The sequence below is a fragment of the Manis javanica genome, chromosome 4 (genome assembly GCF_040802235.1).
Source record: "Manis javanica isolate MJ-LG chromosome 4, MJ_LKY, whole genome shotgun sequence".
Lineage (NCBI taxonomy): Eukaryota > Metazoa > Chordata > Mammalia > Pholidota > Manidae > Manis > Manis javanica.
Window position 1 is genome coordinate 158,940,270 of NC_133159.1, and position 18,155 is coordinate 158,958,424.

General features: G+C 51.8%; 2 protein-coding genes and 2 non-coding genes across 13 annotated transcripts in view; all 4 read right to left on the reverse strand.

Annotated features, from left to right (window-relative positions):
* Nucleotides 1–4,354, reverse strand: part of PLXDC1 (plexin domain containing 1) — a 91,904-nt gene extending 87,550 nt beyond the window's left edge. The window contains exons 1-2 of one of the 10 annotated variants that reach the window (XM_073235540.1): nucleotides 4,187–4,354; nucleotides 3,455–3,560 (exon numbers count right to left, since the gene is read on the reverse strand). Coding sequence is in view for 6 of the 10 variants with exons in the window: in XM_036990868.2 (XP_036846763.2) it covers nucleotides 1,526–1,601 (76 nt within the window). In the remaining 4 variants the exon portion in view is untranslated. Of the gene's footprint in view, nucleotides 1–1,525; nucleotides 2,198–3,454; nucleotides 3,561–4,181 lie in introns of those variants that run through there. The other 9 variants (XM_073235539.1, XR_012130742.1, XM_036990868.2 and 6 more) reach the window with 9 other exon arrangements.
* On the reverse strand, nucleotides 3,683–3,754 carry TRNAC-GCA (transfer RNA cysteine (anticodon GCA)). The gene has a single exon. It is a non-coding gene; the product is annotated as a tRNA-Cys (tRNA).
* An 8-nt stretch (nucleotides 4,355–4,362) lies between the features above and the next one.
* TRNAC-GCA (transfer RNA cysteine (anticodon GCA)) lies at nucleotides 4,363–4,434 on the reverse strand. Its single transcript has one exon. It is a non-coding gene; the product is annotated as a tRNA-Cys (tRNA).
* A 2,012-nt stretch (nucleotides 4,435–6,446) lies between these two features.
* Nucleotides 6,447–18,024, reverse strand: ARL5C (ARF like GTPase 5C). The gene is given in 5 exon segments (XM_036990852.2): nucleotides 6,447–6,495; nucleotides 8,092–8,243; nucleotides 8,746–8,830; nucleotides 9,536–9,682; nucleotides 12,737–18,024. Coding segments are annotated over 4 exon segments (429 nt in total). The 5' UTR covers nucleotides 9,679–9,682; nucleotides 12,737–18,024.
* Nucleotides 18,025–18,155: the final 131 nt, after the last annotated feature.

Here is an 18,155-nt window from a genome sequence, read left to right on the forward strand (position 1 = left end):
TCACATTCTGAATTCAGAAGACTCCACCAAGTTGGGGCTGCAAAGGACCTTAAAAATTGACCTGTCCAACCTTTTCTTTTATGTGTTAATTTTTTTATTATCAATTATGCATACATATCACAACGAATCTGAAACAGAAAGACACTCATAAAAAAGAAAAAAGATCTCTCGTAATCCCACCACAAAAAGTCAGAGATTTTTGCCTACAACTTCACTTGGTGAGGAACTGGCCCAGAGAAGCAAAGTAACTTTCTCAAGGTCACGAAGTGAGATGCTAGAACTAGAAACCAAGTCCCAAGCCACTCTCGATGTGGTCTCCCTGAAAACTGGTGGTTCTGCACCAGCAGCCCCTTGCCACATCAGATTCCCCTGCTCTCTGCCCACAATCCCCACTGTCAGCATCCTTCCCCATCCTCCCTCTCTAAAGGGGTCCATCCTGTCTCAGCTATATACAGATACCATTAAAGTCAAGAACACAGTCACTGACTCTTGGCCTGATGCTAGCACATCCCTGAGGCACAGCAACCCAACCACAGCATCCCCCTGGACAGCCCTCTGCACCCAACCTGCTCTGTCCCATCCAAGGGACTCCTATGCCAGTGAGACAGAGATTTATCTTCCCAATTCACTCTACCAAAAGGCTTAAACACAAATATGAACGTCCACAACCCCAGAGAAGGTCTGGGTGCATGAGGAGAAAGTAGGAGAATTTGAAATTACATGTTAAAAAGTGGCTCTTATATAACACGAGAGACTCAAGGTAGATCTCAGAAAGGGCTTCCAGGTGGGAGAGATGATTATGGAGAACTGGTGCCGGGGAATTGTGTGTAGATAGGAGCCCCCTTCCCCAACTAGAGCCAGGGCAGCTAAAGGCCAAAGGTCACCAGAGCAGAGCAGAGCAAGAATGACAGGAGGACCCTGGGGGCTCGGGGTTAGGGGAGCAGCAAGTTGCTTCTTCCTAGGCCTGGGACCACTCTCCAGGCATCAAACAGTGAGCAGAAGGCATCAGGCCAGGCCACTACTGCCCTTCCTCTGGGAGAGATGCTGGGTCTCCACCACCCCCTAGGCTGCTCCAGCTCAGCCCTAAAATCTGGCTCAGACCCAACCTGGGTCAGCTTGAGGGTGGGGGCAGGGAAGAGAAAGAGGAGGCAAAGCTGGGGCAGGAGGTGCCTCAGCTCCCCATGTCATCAGAATTTAGCCTCACCTGGTATGACCAGGGGTCCCTATGACTCTCCTTTGGGACCAGAGTCCCACTGCCTTATGAAGTCCCCTCAACTGGGGTCCCTCCAGTGTCAAGGTCCGAGCCATCAGTCCACCCTCACATACATACCCTATGTGTCTAGGAAAGTGGGGTCCCTGTCCACCTGCCACCGCCCCCAGAGCTCCTGGTCCCCCCTGGGGGCAACCCCCACCCAACACACCCGGACACGGCCAGCCGGTCGGTACTTGCGCATCCCACACCTGCCGCCCTGCCCACCCTCTCTCCGCACCCTGGCCCACCCAGGCCAACTCCGGCCAGTCCTACCTGCTCCCGGCTGGGGGCTCAGCGCCCTGGCAGTCTCCCTGAGCACCAGCACAAGAAGCCAGAGCTCACCCCGCATGGTGGGTGCCGGGACCCGCCCCCGGCCCGCTGCTGCCCGGGCCCTGGCGAGGGAGGGGGGCCTGGGCTCTGGCCGCGAGGTCCCGAGGGCTGGCAGGCGGAGCGGAGAGCGACGAGGCGGCGGCGGGGCGCGGGGCGAGGCAGCGGGAGCGCGGAGAGCGCGAGCCGGCGACAGGCTAGCAGAGCTGCGTCCTCTGGAGGGGACGGGGCGGGGGCGGGGCGGGGGGCGCGGCGCCGCCGCTGGAGCCCTCCCCGGTCTCCCAGCCCTCCCAGAGCGCGTCCGAGAGCTCCCGCAGCCGCTCCCAAGGGAGGGGCAGCAGGGGGACAGAGCGGGGGGGTGCAGGCTGGGGGAGCCCCTGAAGAGCTTCAGCTGCCCGCCGCACCACACCTTAGCTCCTGCCTCCCTTCTCCTCCTTCACGCCCCTGGGTAAAGCCGCAGAGAGATGCCCCGAGGGCCAGTCTGCCCCAGGGAGGCACCGGCGCCCCTTCCTCGGTCTGTCAACTCCTGCCACCACCCCTCGCCCCCAGCTCCACGAGGCTTCCCGACTTCCTGGGCTGCTCCTCCGAGCTCTGAGGGTTTGCGCATCCCACACCTGCCGCCCTGCCCACCCTATGATCTCCCCTTGCAGCAGACTTCCCCCGGCTTCTCTCCCCAACAGAGCCCTGGATTCCACCCCTTCCCGTGGCTCCTCTCCATTTCATCCCGCCACCCCCCATTTCCAGCACCTCTTGCCCCGCAAGCCCAGCAGACATGGAAGAGAGGGGCCCTGGGTCATCCTACTTTGAAATAGCCGGGACCTTCCCCGGCCCCCATAAGGTAACCGAGGCCACCCTCTTCTCTGGGGACCTCAGGCCTGCTCCGGGGCTCGCCCAATCAATCTTCAAAGCCAGCCCCAGAGCAAGAAGACGTCTCACCCCAACTGCCACCACCTTAGGACAGGCTCTGGGGATAGATTTTTTTTTTTTCTTTCAGGGCAGAATAAAAATACCCGTAATTTAGATTTAATAGAACAGCAGGGAATCAGGTCAGGACACAGAGGTGCCTCTTCCCTCCCCTGACCTATTTCGCGCAGAGGCAAGGAGCTGGAGCACCGGAGGGTGGGAGAGTGAGGGGTGAGAGGGCACCTGGCTTCTACGGGGCTGCAGCCTAGGGACTGGAAGGCCGCGGGGAGCAAGGGTATGGACGCTGAAGGCCAATGGAGGAATTCCCCCAAGAAAAGGGATAAGCGTGGGAACCGGCGAAGGGGCACTGTGGGCTGGAAGAGTTCCCTGACGCCGAGGCCAAAGAACGGACCGGAGAGCCAGACTCCCTCTCAGAATCCCAGTTCTCCTTCCTCAGGACCCACGGTCCCAGAAACGACCTTTTCCAGCCCTAACCCCTCTAATCCCTTCCAATGAGGCGAGGCAAGGCCTGTCTGTAAGTTCTTGCTGTTTAAGTTAAATACCGATCTTGCCGACTCTCAAATAGCCCCAAATAGTGCCGCTTTCAGCGGCGGCTTCTTGCTGCCCTCTAGTGCGGCGTGACGACGCGCGGCGCGAGGGCTTTGAGGTTTCCCTCACTTTTCCGGACCTGCCCAGGGGCCCGCCCCACCTCCAGCCCGGGCCCTGCGGGTCCGCGTCTCCTCGCCCCTACCTCCCGGGGGGGCAGGGGCAGAGGTCACGGGACGGAGTTCCAGTTCCAGCCCGGGTCTCTCCGTGCATTTTTCCGTCCCGCGGGTCCCGGGGTCTGTCTTACATGGTCTCCTACAAGGGCTGAGGCTGAAACAGCAACTTGGATGGAAATAATTAGAAGCAAACGAAGTGTAAAGTTTTCCAAATAGAAGCCTCTGGAACTTCATTGATCATCAGAATCACCTGGAGGGACTTATTAAAACAGGTTGCCGGGCGCCACCCCGAAGTTTCTAATTCAGTAGTACTGGGGAGGCCGAGGATCTGCCGTTTGTCATTCTCAGGTGGTCATCTGCCCAAAAGAAAAGTGGCGAAAGAAATGTTATCGTAAAGATTAGGAAGAAAGAAAAAACTTCAGAGAAGGTTGTAACTCGCCGCAATGTACCTTGGGGAATCTTATTAAAAGAACGCCCAAGGGGGCACCCGGATTTGAACCGGGGACCTCTTGATCTGCAGTCAAATGCTCTACCACTGAGCTATACCCCCTCTGCTGGCAGTTGGGCCGCGGGTAGCCACTTAGTGCCATTACCACGCAGGCGCCATGTGCTCGTGAGAAATGGGTTCCAAGGTACTGTATTTGGAAAGAATATAAATCATAAGATGTTTTTCTTCTGGACGTAGAGTGTCTCCCGAAGCTCTGAGCTAAAGATTTCTATCGATGGTGTAAGAAAAAGGCGATTTGGGAATGTGGAAGGGGAAAGTCCCTCGAGATCCCTCAGTTCGTGGGCGTTCCTCTGGGCCGGGGTCTCCCTCCACTATCCTGCGAGGGGCCGTCTTACTGCTTCTCGGCGCCCCTCTCTCCGTCCCACACGTTCAAGAGGGCTTCTCTTGACTTTCCTACACTAGCCAAACCCAGCCCTTAGAAACAGCCTCCCTCCCTGGGAACTGCCGTCGGATCACTGGCCAGACCAACCTCACCGTGCGCTGCCTCCGCTCTGCCAGTACAGGAGTGGGCAGTCAGGGCCCGGGACTCCACCGTCAGCCGCCTGCAAAAGTGATCGGTCGCTGCGCCACCCGCACCCGCACGACTGGCTAAGGAACCTTTAAGAGGTGGACCGGGGGATTATGAAAACACAGGAAAACCCGGCCTTGCGAGGGGGCACCCGGATTTGAACCGGGGACCTCTTGATCTGCAGTCAAATGCTCTACCACTGAGCTATACCCCCAGGCACACCAGTGGGTGTTTGTTAAGGTAAATTTCTGTGAAATTAAAGAATCTTACTAATTAATTAATTGATTTCTTCCATTGTCTTTATCGAAGGACTGTGCCACAATAACTTAATAAAAAGAACACTGACATCAGTAAATGAATGGATAAAGAAGATGTGGTACATATACACAATGGAATATTATTTAGCCATAAGAAAACAAATCCTACCATTCGCAACATGGATGGAGCTAGAGGGGATTATGCTCAGTGAAATAAGCCAGGTGGAGAGAGACAAGTATCAAATGATTTCACTCATCTGTGGAGTATAAGAACAAAGAAAAACTGAAGGAACAAAACAGCAGCACAATCACAGAACCCAAGAATGGACTAACAGTTACCAAAGGGAAAGGGACTGGGAAGGATGGGTGGGAAGGGAGGGATAAGGGGTGGGGGGAAAGAAAGGGGACATTATGATTAGCATGTATAATGTGGGGGGATGGCACTGGGAGGGCTGTGCAACACAGAGAAGGCAAGTAGTGATTCTACAACATCTTACTACACTGATGGACAGTGACTGCAATGGGGAATGTGGGGGGAACTTCGTGATGGGGGGAGTCTAGTAAACATAATGTTCTCATGTAATTGTAGAGTAATCATACCAAAAAAAAAAAAAAGAAAAAGAAAACGGAATCTGAGAGGAGATGGCATTCCTGGGTTCTGCCTCCAAAATCACACCTTAGGAAAACCACAGGGTCAAAAAGTCCTTGGCCCTCTTTGTCTGTGTCCAGTCTCTTGAGATGTTCCCTTAACTTGGGAAGGAGAGAGACCCACTGACTCCAGGACCATCCCAGTTCTTCTGGGGTAATAGCACTTCTGCCTGTATACAGATGGCCAGCGTGTCTCTAGCTCTGCCTGGGTAGGACTCCCGGGCTTTACCAACCCCCAAGGGCCCCTCCTCCACTCCTCCAGGAGTCAGCATCAAATCACTCCCTCCTTTAGGCCCAGGCAGAGCCGAGAGCTCCCAGTCCTGGCACACTAGGTGTCTGTCACCTGGAAGAGGGTGAAAAAGCCCAGGACCAAAGAGCCAGATGGACCCTTGAGGGAACCCCCTTCCATTTCCAAGGGGGAGTTCCCCTTGCCTGAGAACTTTGTACAAAAGCCAGTTTGAAGCACAGGTAGAAGGAGCAGGCAAAAAATAAAAGGTGAGCAGTTTTCAATGGCATTTATTACACCTTTGCAAAAATCCTAAAACAATGTAAAAAAAATCATTACAGAAATGGTTCAACAGACAAGATAAGCAGATGCTGGGGAATCTGGGACATTTGGGAGGAATGGGTTTCACATTGGAAGGACACTGGGAGTGAAGGGCCCACGATGGGGTGGCCTAAAGTTCAAAAGCTGTGGTTGGAGCCAGCATCTCAAGAGGGATTGGAAAGGTGAGGGAGGAGTGGACCTCCTTGTAATGCAAGGGACTGTTCCTAGATGGGATGCCCTGTCCTCCTCCCACTGTCCCCGCCAACCCCACCCAGCCCCCAGATTTGGGCTCTGACTTCCTTTCCCTGAGCCTATGCCTTTCACCATTGTGGGACCTCCTTTGCCCAAAGATGGCTGAGGGGCCAGAAAGCTGAGATGGGGGTGAAGAGGTTGGGGCTGGGTTCTAGGAAGTCAAGAGCAATTTCAGGAGTTTTAGTCTGCTCTCCCACCCCCTCAGCACCCAGAACCTTTTCTGGGTGCAAGGGGAGGAACTCCACTTCCTAATCCCCCAACACATCCGACAGCTTCTTTGGTGGCTCCAAGGACACCTGCTCCCCTGGAGTGAAGGGTGGCTTTTTCTGTTGTCTTGTCTACAGCAATTCAGGGTGGCAGTCTAGCTCCTCGGTGAGGGTTGGGTGGACTGTGGCAACCTCACTGTCCATCCCTGATCCTGCTCCCACTTCTTATCATAAAAACGTAATAGTCATTTGGGTTTTCCACCCACATAGTCCAAGCAAAACTTCCAGAGTTTCTGGTTGGCCTCAGGCTGGGACATCAGTCGTCAGTGGCCTGAGACTGCATCCACTGGAGCCCAGTGGGCAGCCTGCAGGGAAGGAGGAACAGGGCTAGAATCAGCATGTCGCATATGATGGCCTTCTTGCCCTCAATACCTACCTGGAGGTGACCACAGTTACATCCACTTGTTGAATCTACAAATATAAATAGACTGAGTGCCCTCTATGAATCAGGTACCATGCTAGGGGCTGCAGTTACTAGTGAAAACACAGATATGCCCTCTGGGGCTTACAGTCTGGCCAAGGAGATGGGTATTATATAAATGATCAAACAAATAATTCTGTAACTTCATATTGTGATTAAGGTTAGGAAGGAGATGTATGGAAGTCTCTGGATGTCTGGGAATCAGAGAGGGCTTCTCTGAGGAAGAGGCCTGGAGACATGCCTTAGCAATGTCTCTGGGCAAGGTTCCTATGCCCCCTTCCCACCCTCTCCATGTCTGAGGGCAGTACCAGGGTGACTTCAAGAGCTTGGGAAGAGTCTCCATAAGCAAGTGCTGCCCTTAGACTGTGAGCAACTCCAGAGCAAGGATGGAGTCTTGGCCATATCTGTACTGCCTGACACAGGGCATGGCACTTGGCAGGGGGGTACTTAGGAAATGCTGGTTGAGTTGAATTGACTGTGAATTGAGGAAAGGAGGTCCTCCTGATCCAGGGTGGCAAGGACACTGCCAGAAATCTATGGTTCCTTAGGCTGACCTGCCAGGGTCTCCCCTTCTTTAACCAGGCATCTGGGTCCCCAGCCTCTTCTGATTCCATTTGAGAAAGGAAGGGAAAGAGAATTTTCCAGGCTCTTTCTATGTGACCCAACTCCTTCACATACTTCAGGTGTTTACTCAGCAGTTACCTTCTCAGTTGCCCCTGTCTGGATACCTTATCTAAAATTACAACATTCCCCCCACATACTTCCAATCTCCCTTTCCTCCCTGAATTTTACTATGAGCACTTACCACTATTTAACTTGCTATGTATTTTTCTGATGTTCATTGTTTATTGTCTGCCCCTGCCCCCAGCCCACCCACTGGGCAGCGGTTCCATGCAGGCAGGGATTTTTGTCTGTTCACTGCTGTTTCTCTGGTGCCTAGAACTGTGCCTGGCACAAAGTAGGTGCTCAATAAATGTTGAGTGAATGGTATCACTTACTCTATACAGAAGCTCTAGGAGGGAGTAGGTAGTCACCCTCCTTTTCTACATAGAAGGAAACTCAAGATCAGAAAGAGTCTGCGATTTTTGCCTTGTAGGCTTGTCCCCAGGTCTTCCCATGGCTGTCCCTTTATTCAGGTCTCAGCTCAAAAGTCACCTCCTAGTAGAGGCTGTGTCTGATTACCAGAGCTAAATCAGACCCGTCCTTGCCCCTCTATCACTCTTATTCAATTTCACTTTCTTCCTATATTTATCAGTACCTAAAAATGATTGTATTTAGGTAGAGCATCATCTCTTTCCCTACTAAAACAGGGACTCTGTCTGGCTCACTGCTTACCCACAGCATCTTAATTGTGGATAGGGGCTTGACTGACTTGGCCCAGGAGCTGTGAGCCAAATTCTGGCAGGAGAGACAGGAGAAGGTCCTGTGGTCAGTCATAGGTGGGCCAAGCCCTGAAGGTCCAGGTGGGGCAGCCACTAACCCTTCCCTGGTGAGGGCACAGCAGCCCTGTATGTGCCATGGGTGGTCTTTGATGCCACTGAGAGTAAGGAATCAGGAAATCTCCACAGCGGTCATGGCTTCCTCCATATCCTACTTGCTGGCAAAGATAAGGACAGAAACATCTCGTAGAGCCTGTAGACAGGAGCCTGGCCTCAGTCAACCTGCCCAGGCCCAGACTCCCTTCCCACCAGCTTCCCCTTCTCAGTCCCCACTTGCTCCCCTGCTGTCCCAGCAAGAGAGGCCCAGGTAGCAATCAATCAAATGACACCAACAGCTCAGAATACCACTCAACCAGCTCATATAATCCTTATGACAATCCTATGAGATGCGAGTTTGATGATCCTCCCCATTTTATTCTTGGGGAAACTGGGGATTAAAGAGGTGAAGTGACTTCTCAGGAGTCCCACAATGAATGAGACATGGGGTCACGACCTGAACCAGCAACTGGTTTCTGTGATCAGTTGTGCTGAGGGCATTATTTTCTTTCATCTGGGATAAACTAGCCCTGCCCAAGCTGCTGGATCAACATTCTCAGAGACTGAGAGATCGGGAATGAAGCTCAGAGAGGCTAAGTGACTAAGCTGAGGTCTCATAGCTAGTATGCTGGGCCCTCTCCCAACTTCAGGGGGCTTACCTCATGACCCAGCATCTTAAATAGCTCCTCCTGTGCGGTCAGCAGCCGATCCCGGTCTGTGCTGTCAATGACAAGGATGATGAATGCCAGCAGAGGAGAACCATGAGTGGTGGGTTTTCTTTTTGGTGAATGTGTCTCCTGCCCACCATGCTCCCCCAGCCCCGGCCTTGACACTACACTGATGCAAGCCCCACAGGAAACAAACTGTCCAGTCTCAAGATCTCACTGCACTAGTCCCGCTTCCATTCCCTTTTCCTTCCAGACAGAGGACAGCGTGGCACAGCTATGCTAAGCCTTGGGCATCAACACACCCTGTGCACTTGGAACTATTATTATCCCCATTTACAAATAGGAGACTGAGGTTCAGCAAGGTGATGGATCTTGTCCTCTGCCCCACAACAGGGGAGTGGCAGTGCTGAAATTTGAACCTGCCTCAGTCTCACTCCAGGAATGAAACCACTGAATTCTACTGTTGCCAGAGAAGGAAAGTAAGGCCCCTGGAGACAAAGGAGGGCCTACCCCATCCAACCCTTCAAACAGAAAGCTGCCAGCAGGCAGACATAGCTGCCAGGAAGTAGTCAAAGATTTTAACAGACACTGTGCTGCATTTAGGATTTGACACATATGCATTTACTATTGTGTTATTATTTAATTTTCACATCCACTCAGGGAGGCCATTATTATGATCTCCATCTCACAAGTGGGGAAACCAGGCTCAGAGAGGTTAAGTGGCTGGCTAATGTCATACAGCTGGCTTGGGGGACCCTTCAGCTCTGACATTCTCCTCACCTCTGTGTTGGAGTAGTATGTGTTCCAGGTGGAACGCAGAGCCTCCTGTCCCCCTATGTCCCACATGAAGAAGTGGGTCTTCCACAGAACAATCTCCTCCACGTTGCTACCAATGGTGGGACCCATGTGGACCACCTCATTCATCAAGCTGAGGAAGTAGGAGAGGGAACAAAGAGCTCAGCCCAGTCCACTGCCAGCTCTAGCCCCCAGCCCCCTGCTCCCAAGTCAGGCTGAATCTAACTTCAAATGACTCAGCCCAGGTTGACCAAGCCTCTGCTGGGCACAGCGATATGGAGACAGGAGTGAAACCAAGTCCTGCCCTGGCTTGGACCCCAGAGAAGGGAGGCTTATTAGAGAAGTCTCCCCAAACTTTAATATGCAATTGAATCATCTGGGAATTTTATTAAAATGCAGATGCTAATTCAGTGGGTCTGGGCTGGGACCCAGGGTTTTGTATTTCTAACAAGCTTCCAGATGATGCCAATGCTGCTGGTCTGTGGACCATACTCTGAGTAGCAAGGGATTGCAAAAATGAAAAAACAAGACAGACACAAGTGAGGGTCATCAGAGAAGCACTTTGTTTAAAATGACAGAAAACACACGTTTTTGCATGTAGGGAGGGAATGCCTCTGGAAGATCTAGGGAGTAAAATGCAGTTAGGGATGAGGGAAACTTTTCACTGTATACATTTGTATTGTTTGAATTTCTCTTTTCTTCTGATTTTTTTTGTATCATTAATCTACAATTACATGAGGAACATTATGTTTACTAGGTTCCCCCCTTCACCAAGTCCCCCCCACAAACCCCATTACAGTCACTGTCCATCAGCGTAGTAGGATACTGTGGAGTCACAACTTGTCTTCTCTGTGTTGCACAGCCCTCCCCGTGCCCCCTCCCCACATTACACATGCTAATCATAATGCCCCCTTTCTTTCCCCCCCCTTATCCCTCCCTTCCCACCCCTCCTGCCCAGTCCCTTTCCCTTTGGTAACTGTTAGTCCATTCTTGGGTTCTGTGATTCTGCTGCTGTTTTGTTCCTTCAGTTTTTCTTTGTTCTTATACTCCACATATGAGTGAAATCATTTGGTACTTGTCTTTCTCTGCCTGGCTTATTTCACTGAGCATAATACCCTCTAGCTCCATCCATGCTGTTGGAAATTGTAGGATTTGTTTTCTTCTTATGGCTGAGTAATATTCCATTGTGTATATGTACCACGTCTTCTTTATCCATTCATCTACTGATGGACACTTAGGTTGCTTCCATCCAATTCTTGGCTATTGTAAATAGTGCTGCGATAAACATAGGGGTGCATCTGTCTTTTTCAAACTGGGCTGCTGCATTCTTAGGGTAAATTCCTAGAAGTTCAATTCCTTGGTCAAACGGTATTTCTATTTTGAGCTTTTTGAGGAACCTCCATATTGCTTTCCACAATGGTTGAACTAATTTGCATTCCCACCAGCAGTGTAGGAGGGTCCCCTTTCTCCACAACCTCACCCACATTTGTTGTTGTCTTTTGGATGGTGGCGATCCTTACTGGTGTGAGGTGATATCTCATTGTGGTTTTAATTTGCATTTCTCTGATGACTAGTGATGTGGAGCATCTTTTCATGTGTCTGTTGGCCATCTGAATTTCTTCTTTAGAGAACTGTCTGTTCAGCTCCTCTGCCCATTTTTTAATTGGATTATTTGCTTTTTGTTTGTTGCTTTTTGTTTGCGTGAGATCTTTATATATTTTGGATGTCAACCATTTATCGGATCTGTCATTTATGAATATATTCTCCCATACTGTAGGATGCCTTTTTGTTCTATTGATGGTGTCCTTTGCTGTACAGAAGCTTTTCAGCTTGATATAGTCCCATTTTTCATGTTTGCTTTTGTTTCCCTTGCCCAGGGAGATATGTTCATGAAGAAGTCGCTCATGTTTATGTCCAAGAGATTTTTGCATATGTTTTTTTCTAAGAGTTTTATGGTATCATGACTTACATTCAGGTCTTTGATCCATTTCTAATTTACTTTTATGTATGGGGTTAGACATTTTCTTCTGATTTTAAGAACCATTTACATATGTTACTTTTTCAGAGAATAATTTTCCTATGAAAATACTCTGAAGGCCCCAAAACAGGCGAGATGCCATCCAGAGATTGAATATCATCGGGAAAAGCTCGCACGGGTAATTACTCGGCACGTGTGCGGGACTCTGCTAAACCAGGAACTACAGTGCTCAGCCGGACCCAAAGCTGGCCCTCTCGGAAGGGTTTGAAGAAAGGAGGAAAAGTTAAGCGGCAAAGGTCGCGCGCAGAAGTTAGAAAGGAGGAGCCTGCAGCTATGGGGAGAGAAGAGCAGAGAGGCGGGAAGAAGACGCAGATTGCGATAGCGTCAGGCTTGCAGCTGGGTTTGGCAAGGGACCCGGGATGGATGGCGGGAGCAGTGGAGTTACCGGGCAGGATTCAAATGCCTGGCGAGGGGCCACTGAACTTAGGGGGTCACTATACCAGAAAGGTCACACCAGCTTTCCCACCATCCCTTCTCCTGGCTCCAGGGAACGCGGAACCCTCTTACAACTGGTAGAGAGTGGTGGTCTTTTCTGCATTCTCCACTCCCACGATGACAACCTTGTGCTTTGGAAGCATCCGAGAGAAAGGCTGAGTCAGAGCCAAACCTGATGACCAAGGGACTATGTGCCCCACGAGACCTCCCAGGAAGGAGACAAGTGTCAGCGTCTGCCCCCCGTACCACTTTTGCTCCCCCTCCTCCCTTCCCCACAAAACACCAACAACACAGCTTTCCTTCCCCCTGGGCTCCGGACACCTGCGCCACTCCCGGACAATGGGAATGTCCCCCACCTTCCTCGCTCCACTTTTCCAGAAAAGTGATTGTCCGAAAGGTCCGGGGCTCTGGACTTGCCAAGAGGGGTCTGGGGAAAGAGCCGAACGCAAAGTCACGCTGCAGGAAACCAGCGCAGCGTTCAGCCGGGGGGAATGAGGCTCACCCAGCTCTGCGCCCCGGAGCGCGCGCCACCCGCGAAGAGTGGACCGGGCGGCAGCAGAGGAGACTGCAGAGACGGCCAAGAGCGCCGGCGCAGCACCCTCTGAGCCCGAGGTCCCCCAGCACATCCGCCCGGACGGTCCCAGATCCGGGAAGCCACAAGTGGGGGTCGAATCAAGGAGGTCCCTCGGATGGGATGCGCTGTGCCTCCCTTACCCTGTTTCCCGAAGATTCCCATCAACTTGGCGATCCGTTGTCCCATGGTGCGTCCCGGGCCTGGCAGGGGCAGGACTCGGCGATCTTCTGGGGGGCGCGGGTGGAGCCCGGGTGCTTGGAGCCCCTCCCACTGGGGAGGGCTGGCGGACTTCGCCTAAAAGGTCATCCAAGCCCCACGAGTCACCTGCGGGGCCTGAGAATCCCTTGGGACACTGGCCCCCTCGCGGGCGCGATGGACGTCACCGTGAAGAAGAGCTGCCTGTTCAGAGCTCTGGAGGTGCAAGGAAAGTGGGGTCTGGACTCCACAGCCTACCCCTGCCCTGAGAAACACCAGAGTTGCCCCATTGCAAATCGGGGAGACTAGACAACAGTGGCCTTAACTGGATCCCAACTCTCCCTTCTCCAAGTGCCATGTCTAGGCTGAAGCTAAACTCTAAGCCACCCTCCTTCTGGTGAGCTGCGTGAGGCAGAAGAGCTTACTGATCCTCTCTGTGCCAAAAGAATATTCCAACCCTCAACAGATCTCTAGTCGTTTCACTAGTGTGGTGGGTTTTGTAGGCGCACTCAAAATGAGTTCCCTTGAGGAAGAGCAGGGTCTCCCCTCCTTTTGCAGGTCCCTTGGTGCTGAGCAACTTCAGGAATAAATCAGTGCTGCTTCTACCATTAACAAACCAACTGCTCAGGCACAACTCCCTCTTCCCTGAGTGTGAGCATCTGAACATAGGGATAGAGCAAAAAGAGAGATCTCCCACCCCTACAGAGGGGTCCGTATGGAAAAAGTCAGCAGAGGAGAATCTGGACCAGGCGACAGCCAGGCTGGAGGAGGGAGAGGAAGAGGGAGCCTCCTGTTGTGAATTTCCTTCTTTGCTTAAACTGGGAAAACCCAGAAAACAAAAAGAGAAACAGAGAAGGGAAACCAACCTCAGGCTGAGGGGGCAGTTAGTAAGAGAGAATGGGCACCTTCCACCCCCTTGCCACCACCCTCCGACAGCCCGTTAGTGCCCCCCTCCACTAGGGAATAGCCCTTTAACTAGTCTCCCTGTCTTTGCCTCCCTCTTGGACAAGGCATTCTCCTTGTCCATCCAAAAGCCCCTTTAACCATCCAAAAGCACAGCTCAGAGCCTGTTACTCCACAGCTCATAAACCTTCAATGGTTCCCCGCTGCCCACTGGATTCAGAACAGTGTCCTCACCTGACACTCAAGGCCCTCCATGAAGAGCCCCACCTGCCTTTGCAGGTTCTCATCTGCCATGTTCTGCATCCACTGGTCTTTGCCCACGCACGCCTGGCTCTTTCTTATTGGGCTTTTGCTTCTGCATTTCCTCCTCCTGAATGCCTTTCAGCTTCTCAGAAAGATGGTTCCTGGGACCTTTTACCTGCCTCCATAAAAGTCATCTACTTCCCAAACCTTATCCTGGTTATTAAGTAAATGGGGCTTCTCTTTACACTGAGACTGTATAGCCTGGCATGCCTGTTTCCTCCATTCAATGGTGAGTCCTAGAGGGCAGGCTCCTGTCTTGCTGTGTGCCCCCTACTCCCTGTGTGCCCCCTACTCCCTGCTGCCTGGTCCAGTGCCCCACATGTAGTAGAAAAGTGTTAACTATTGGATGATGTATGGTGAGTTAAGCTCTAGCCTGAGAAATGGTGCTTGAAGTATTAAAAAGGGAGTGTGAGCATGAATTGAAGAGGACTGAGAAAGTATGGGAAGAAAAGAGGGAGAACGGTTCACTAAATACAGAATTTTCATCCCACCCACCTTGGTGCCCAGGGAGAGAGAGAGTTGACTACCCATTTCGGCCCTGGGAAAGAAGGAACTGGGGATTTGGCAGGGTGCAGTAGGGTGGGGACACAGAAGGGTGCTGGAAGAAGCAGTAATGTTTTCAACATTGTTACCATCTGTTTCCTGGGGGGGATGGAACATCTTAGTGCATCCTGCCCCCCACCCCATCACCAAGTGCAGAATGAAAGTGAGGTTCTGCTGGCTGGAGCACTTCTAGTAAACAGCCAAGAGCCACCTCTGCTGTGAGGCCCAGAATCTGAATATTAGGGGGTTTTCATTCATTTATTCATTCATTTGACAAATATGATTCAGAAGGTAGAAAACATGCCATGTGGACAAAACAAACCCAGTCCGACTCTTATGGAGTTTCCCCATCTAGTTGGCGAGACAAATACATGCAGCAAAACAAACAAACAAACAAAAACCCCTGAGAGACAAGAGGTTGGAAAGGCTTGATTCAGCAGGGAGACAAGGCACACCTCTCTGAGAATGTAGGTTTTGGGGCTTAGACAAGATTTTTCTCTAGGTTACTGGGCTAGAACACCATGTAGGTCCTCCGTGGTGGCCCCAGCTTAGTTCCCTTGCAAATGGTGAAAAGCTTCAGCCACACCCGGGACTGAGGTCTGACCTCAGCTCACTCAGGGGCAGAACTATAGCAGAGACAGGAGTAACTAGTCTGGGAAGGAGAGGAGGGGTCCCCAGTGGCTCAGTTCCCAAGACCTGAGGCAGCTGTGGTCATAGCACCAGCCTCTTTGGGTTTAGTTCCAGCCCACTTTAAGGTTGTTAAAATCCCCACATGCTGACAACCACCGTCGAGTGACTGTATGTCAGTTGGGGACATGGGGTTACCAAGAGACAAGAATCTAAGAATCTTTTTCTCCTCATCTCTCAATATCGTTAAGCCACCTAAAAATGTCCCTGCCTGCCAGTTCTGGGCAAATTCAATTTCAGGCAGAAGGCACATGCAGAGGATACAGAAACGTATTCAGACACCTGTTTCCTCCTCCCTAGCCCCCTATTTCTCTAAGAAGCTGGGACATCCTGGGACAGGCAAACTAATGCTAGACTTAGGGTCATGGACACCACAGAACTTGAAATCCAAAGATCTGAGCTCAAGTCCTTGCTCCATGGCTGTGTAACTATGGGAAGGTTGCTTAACCTCAATGACCTTTATCTGTAAACCAAAATTAACCCCTGCCCTTGATTCAAAATACCAGGCTTCACCTCAAAATGGAGCTGTCTGTGGTTCTCTGATTCTCCAGACCAAGCTCCCAACTGCCCTCTGCTCTTCTCTTCTTGGATGTCCTCATACAGGTGCCATAAATCCACCCTGTCCAGAGCTAGGCATCATGTTTGCCTCTGTCCTGGCTTTTTCACCTGCTTTCTCTATGTTTGGGGTGACAGTCACCCACAGTCACCCCAGATGCCTCCTTCTCTCTCACTGGCCTCCTCCAATTGCTCTCCAAGGGCTCTTGATTCCAACTGCTGGCTGTCTCTGGAAACCACTGCCTCCTTTCCCACTCCACTGTTGTGGCTGAAGCAAACCCTCCTTATTTCTCACCTGGAGAATTCCACCTGTTTCCAGGCAGGCCTCCAGTCTCTCCTCCAAACTGCAACCAAGGCAGTCTTGCCATTGATGCTTATAATCCTTCAATTGCTGCACACCAGCTTCAGGACAAAGTCCAACTCCTTAACATGACTTGAGGCCCACTGTGATCTGCTCTTGCTGACCCCTCTCTGGACCACCATCTTGAGAGCACACTTTGCTAGTGAAGTGCCAAGAACATGTGCCTGTCACCGGCTTCCTCTGTCTTAAACACTCCCCCTACTTGTCCGCCCAGGTTAACTCCTAACCAGCCTTGTAGACTCCACTCAAGCCTCACCTCCTCTGGGAAGCCTCTCTGGGCCTCCCCAGTTTGAGGGAGTGACCCTTCTTCCAGGTTCCCCCAAGACCCAGTGCTTCCTGCATTGGAGAGCTCATTGGCACTGTCCTGAATTGTCTGTGGCTCCCATTTAGACTCATGCTTGGTACATAGTAGGCACCCAATAGACATTTGTTCAGTGAATAAACACGGGAATGAAGGATTGGTTCCATTGACAGGCAGTGAGAAGAGCACAACCCTGAAAGGCAGAGCCAGGACTTCAGTCCCAGCAGAGCTAGCTCTGCTGTCAACTCCCCGGGAACTTTGGGCCAGCACTTGACCTGTGGGCCTGCCCAGTTCCTCTTTCCTTAAGTCTGCTAACCTCTCAGCAGGGAGGGTGCAGGTGTCTGCTGCCCTACACACACACACACACACACACACACACACACACACACACACACACACACTTTGGACAGAAGCATTCAGGTAAAGGACCAGCACACACACACACACACACACACTTTGGACAGAAGCATTCAGGTAAAGGACCAGCACACACACACACACACACACACTTTGGACAGAAGCATTCAGGTAAAGAACCAGCACACACACACACACACACACACTTTGGACAGAAGCATTCAGGTAAAGGACCAGCACACACGCACACACACACACACACACACACACACACACACACACACACTTTGGACAGAAGCATTCAGGTAAAGGACCAGCACACACACACTTTGGACAGAAGCATTCAGGTAAAGGACCAGCACGCACGCACACACACACACACACACACACACACACACACACACACTTTGGACAGAAGCATTCAGGTAAAGGACCAGCACGCACGCACACACACACACACACACACACACACACACACACTGGACAGAAGCATTCAGGTAAAGGACCAGCACACACACACACACACACACACACACTTTGGACAGAAGCATTCAGGTAAAGGACCAGCACACACACACACACACACACACACACACACACTTTGGACAGAAGCATTCAGGTAAAGGACCAGCGCACACACACACACACACTTTGGACAGAAGCATTCAGGTAAAGGACCAGCTCTAAACCTCTGGGGCCACCACACCAGAACAAGAGCCCGGAGGACAGAGCAATGGTTTGTGGGTGCCCTGCAAGGCACTCACAACCATCAGAGGTCCACGTCCTGCCCGCTGCTGATGGCAGGAACTGGCAGTCACCTGCTTTCTTCCTCCCTCTTGAACTTTCTCTCAGGCTGAGACTGGGAGTGTCCATGATTCTTTCTGCCCCTCCCCCCAAAAGCTGGTTAGCAGGGTCCGGGTAGTAGTGGGGTCATTTGTGGAGGAGGGGGCCAGAAGGAGCTCAGCCACTCTCTCCTGAGGTGTTGTGCCATGGGAGGAGGCCACAGGAGCCGAAAAACAAGCACGTCTTTAGGACATTGTGCGTGGGTCCAGATCTCACCCACTGAACGACACCCACAGTACCCCATTTCCCTGCCTCAGCTATGTTTTCCCTGGCTGTACTTATGGGGGGATGGGTAAGGCATGGGGTATGGGGCTGAATGGGGAGCTGAGGCTGGCCACGTGTTTCCTACCAGGTTTGAAAGTAATGCATCAGAGAGCCACAGAACCAAGCACCACCATCTTGCTGAGTGAACTAAGGGCACAGTACATTCCTGCACCCACCTCCTCGCACCCCCTGTATGTTGGCAGCTTCCACATGCTAGGTTGGCAACCGTGCGGTGGTGACAAAGCAG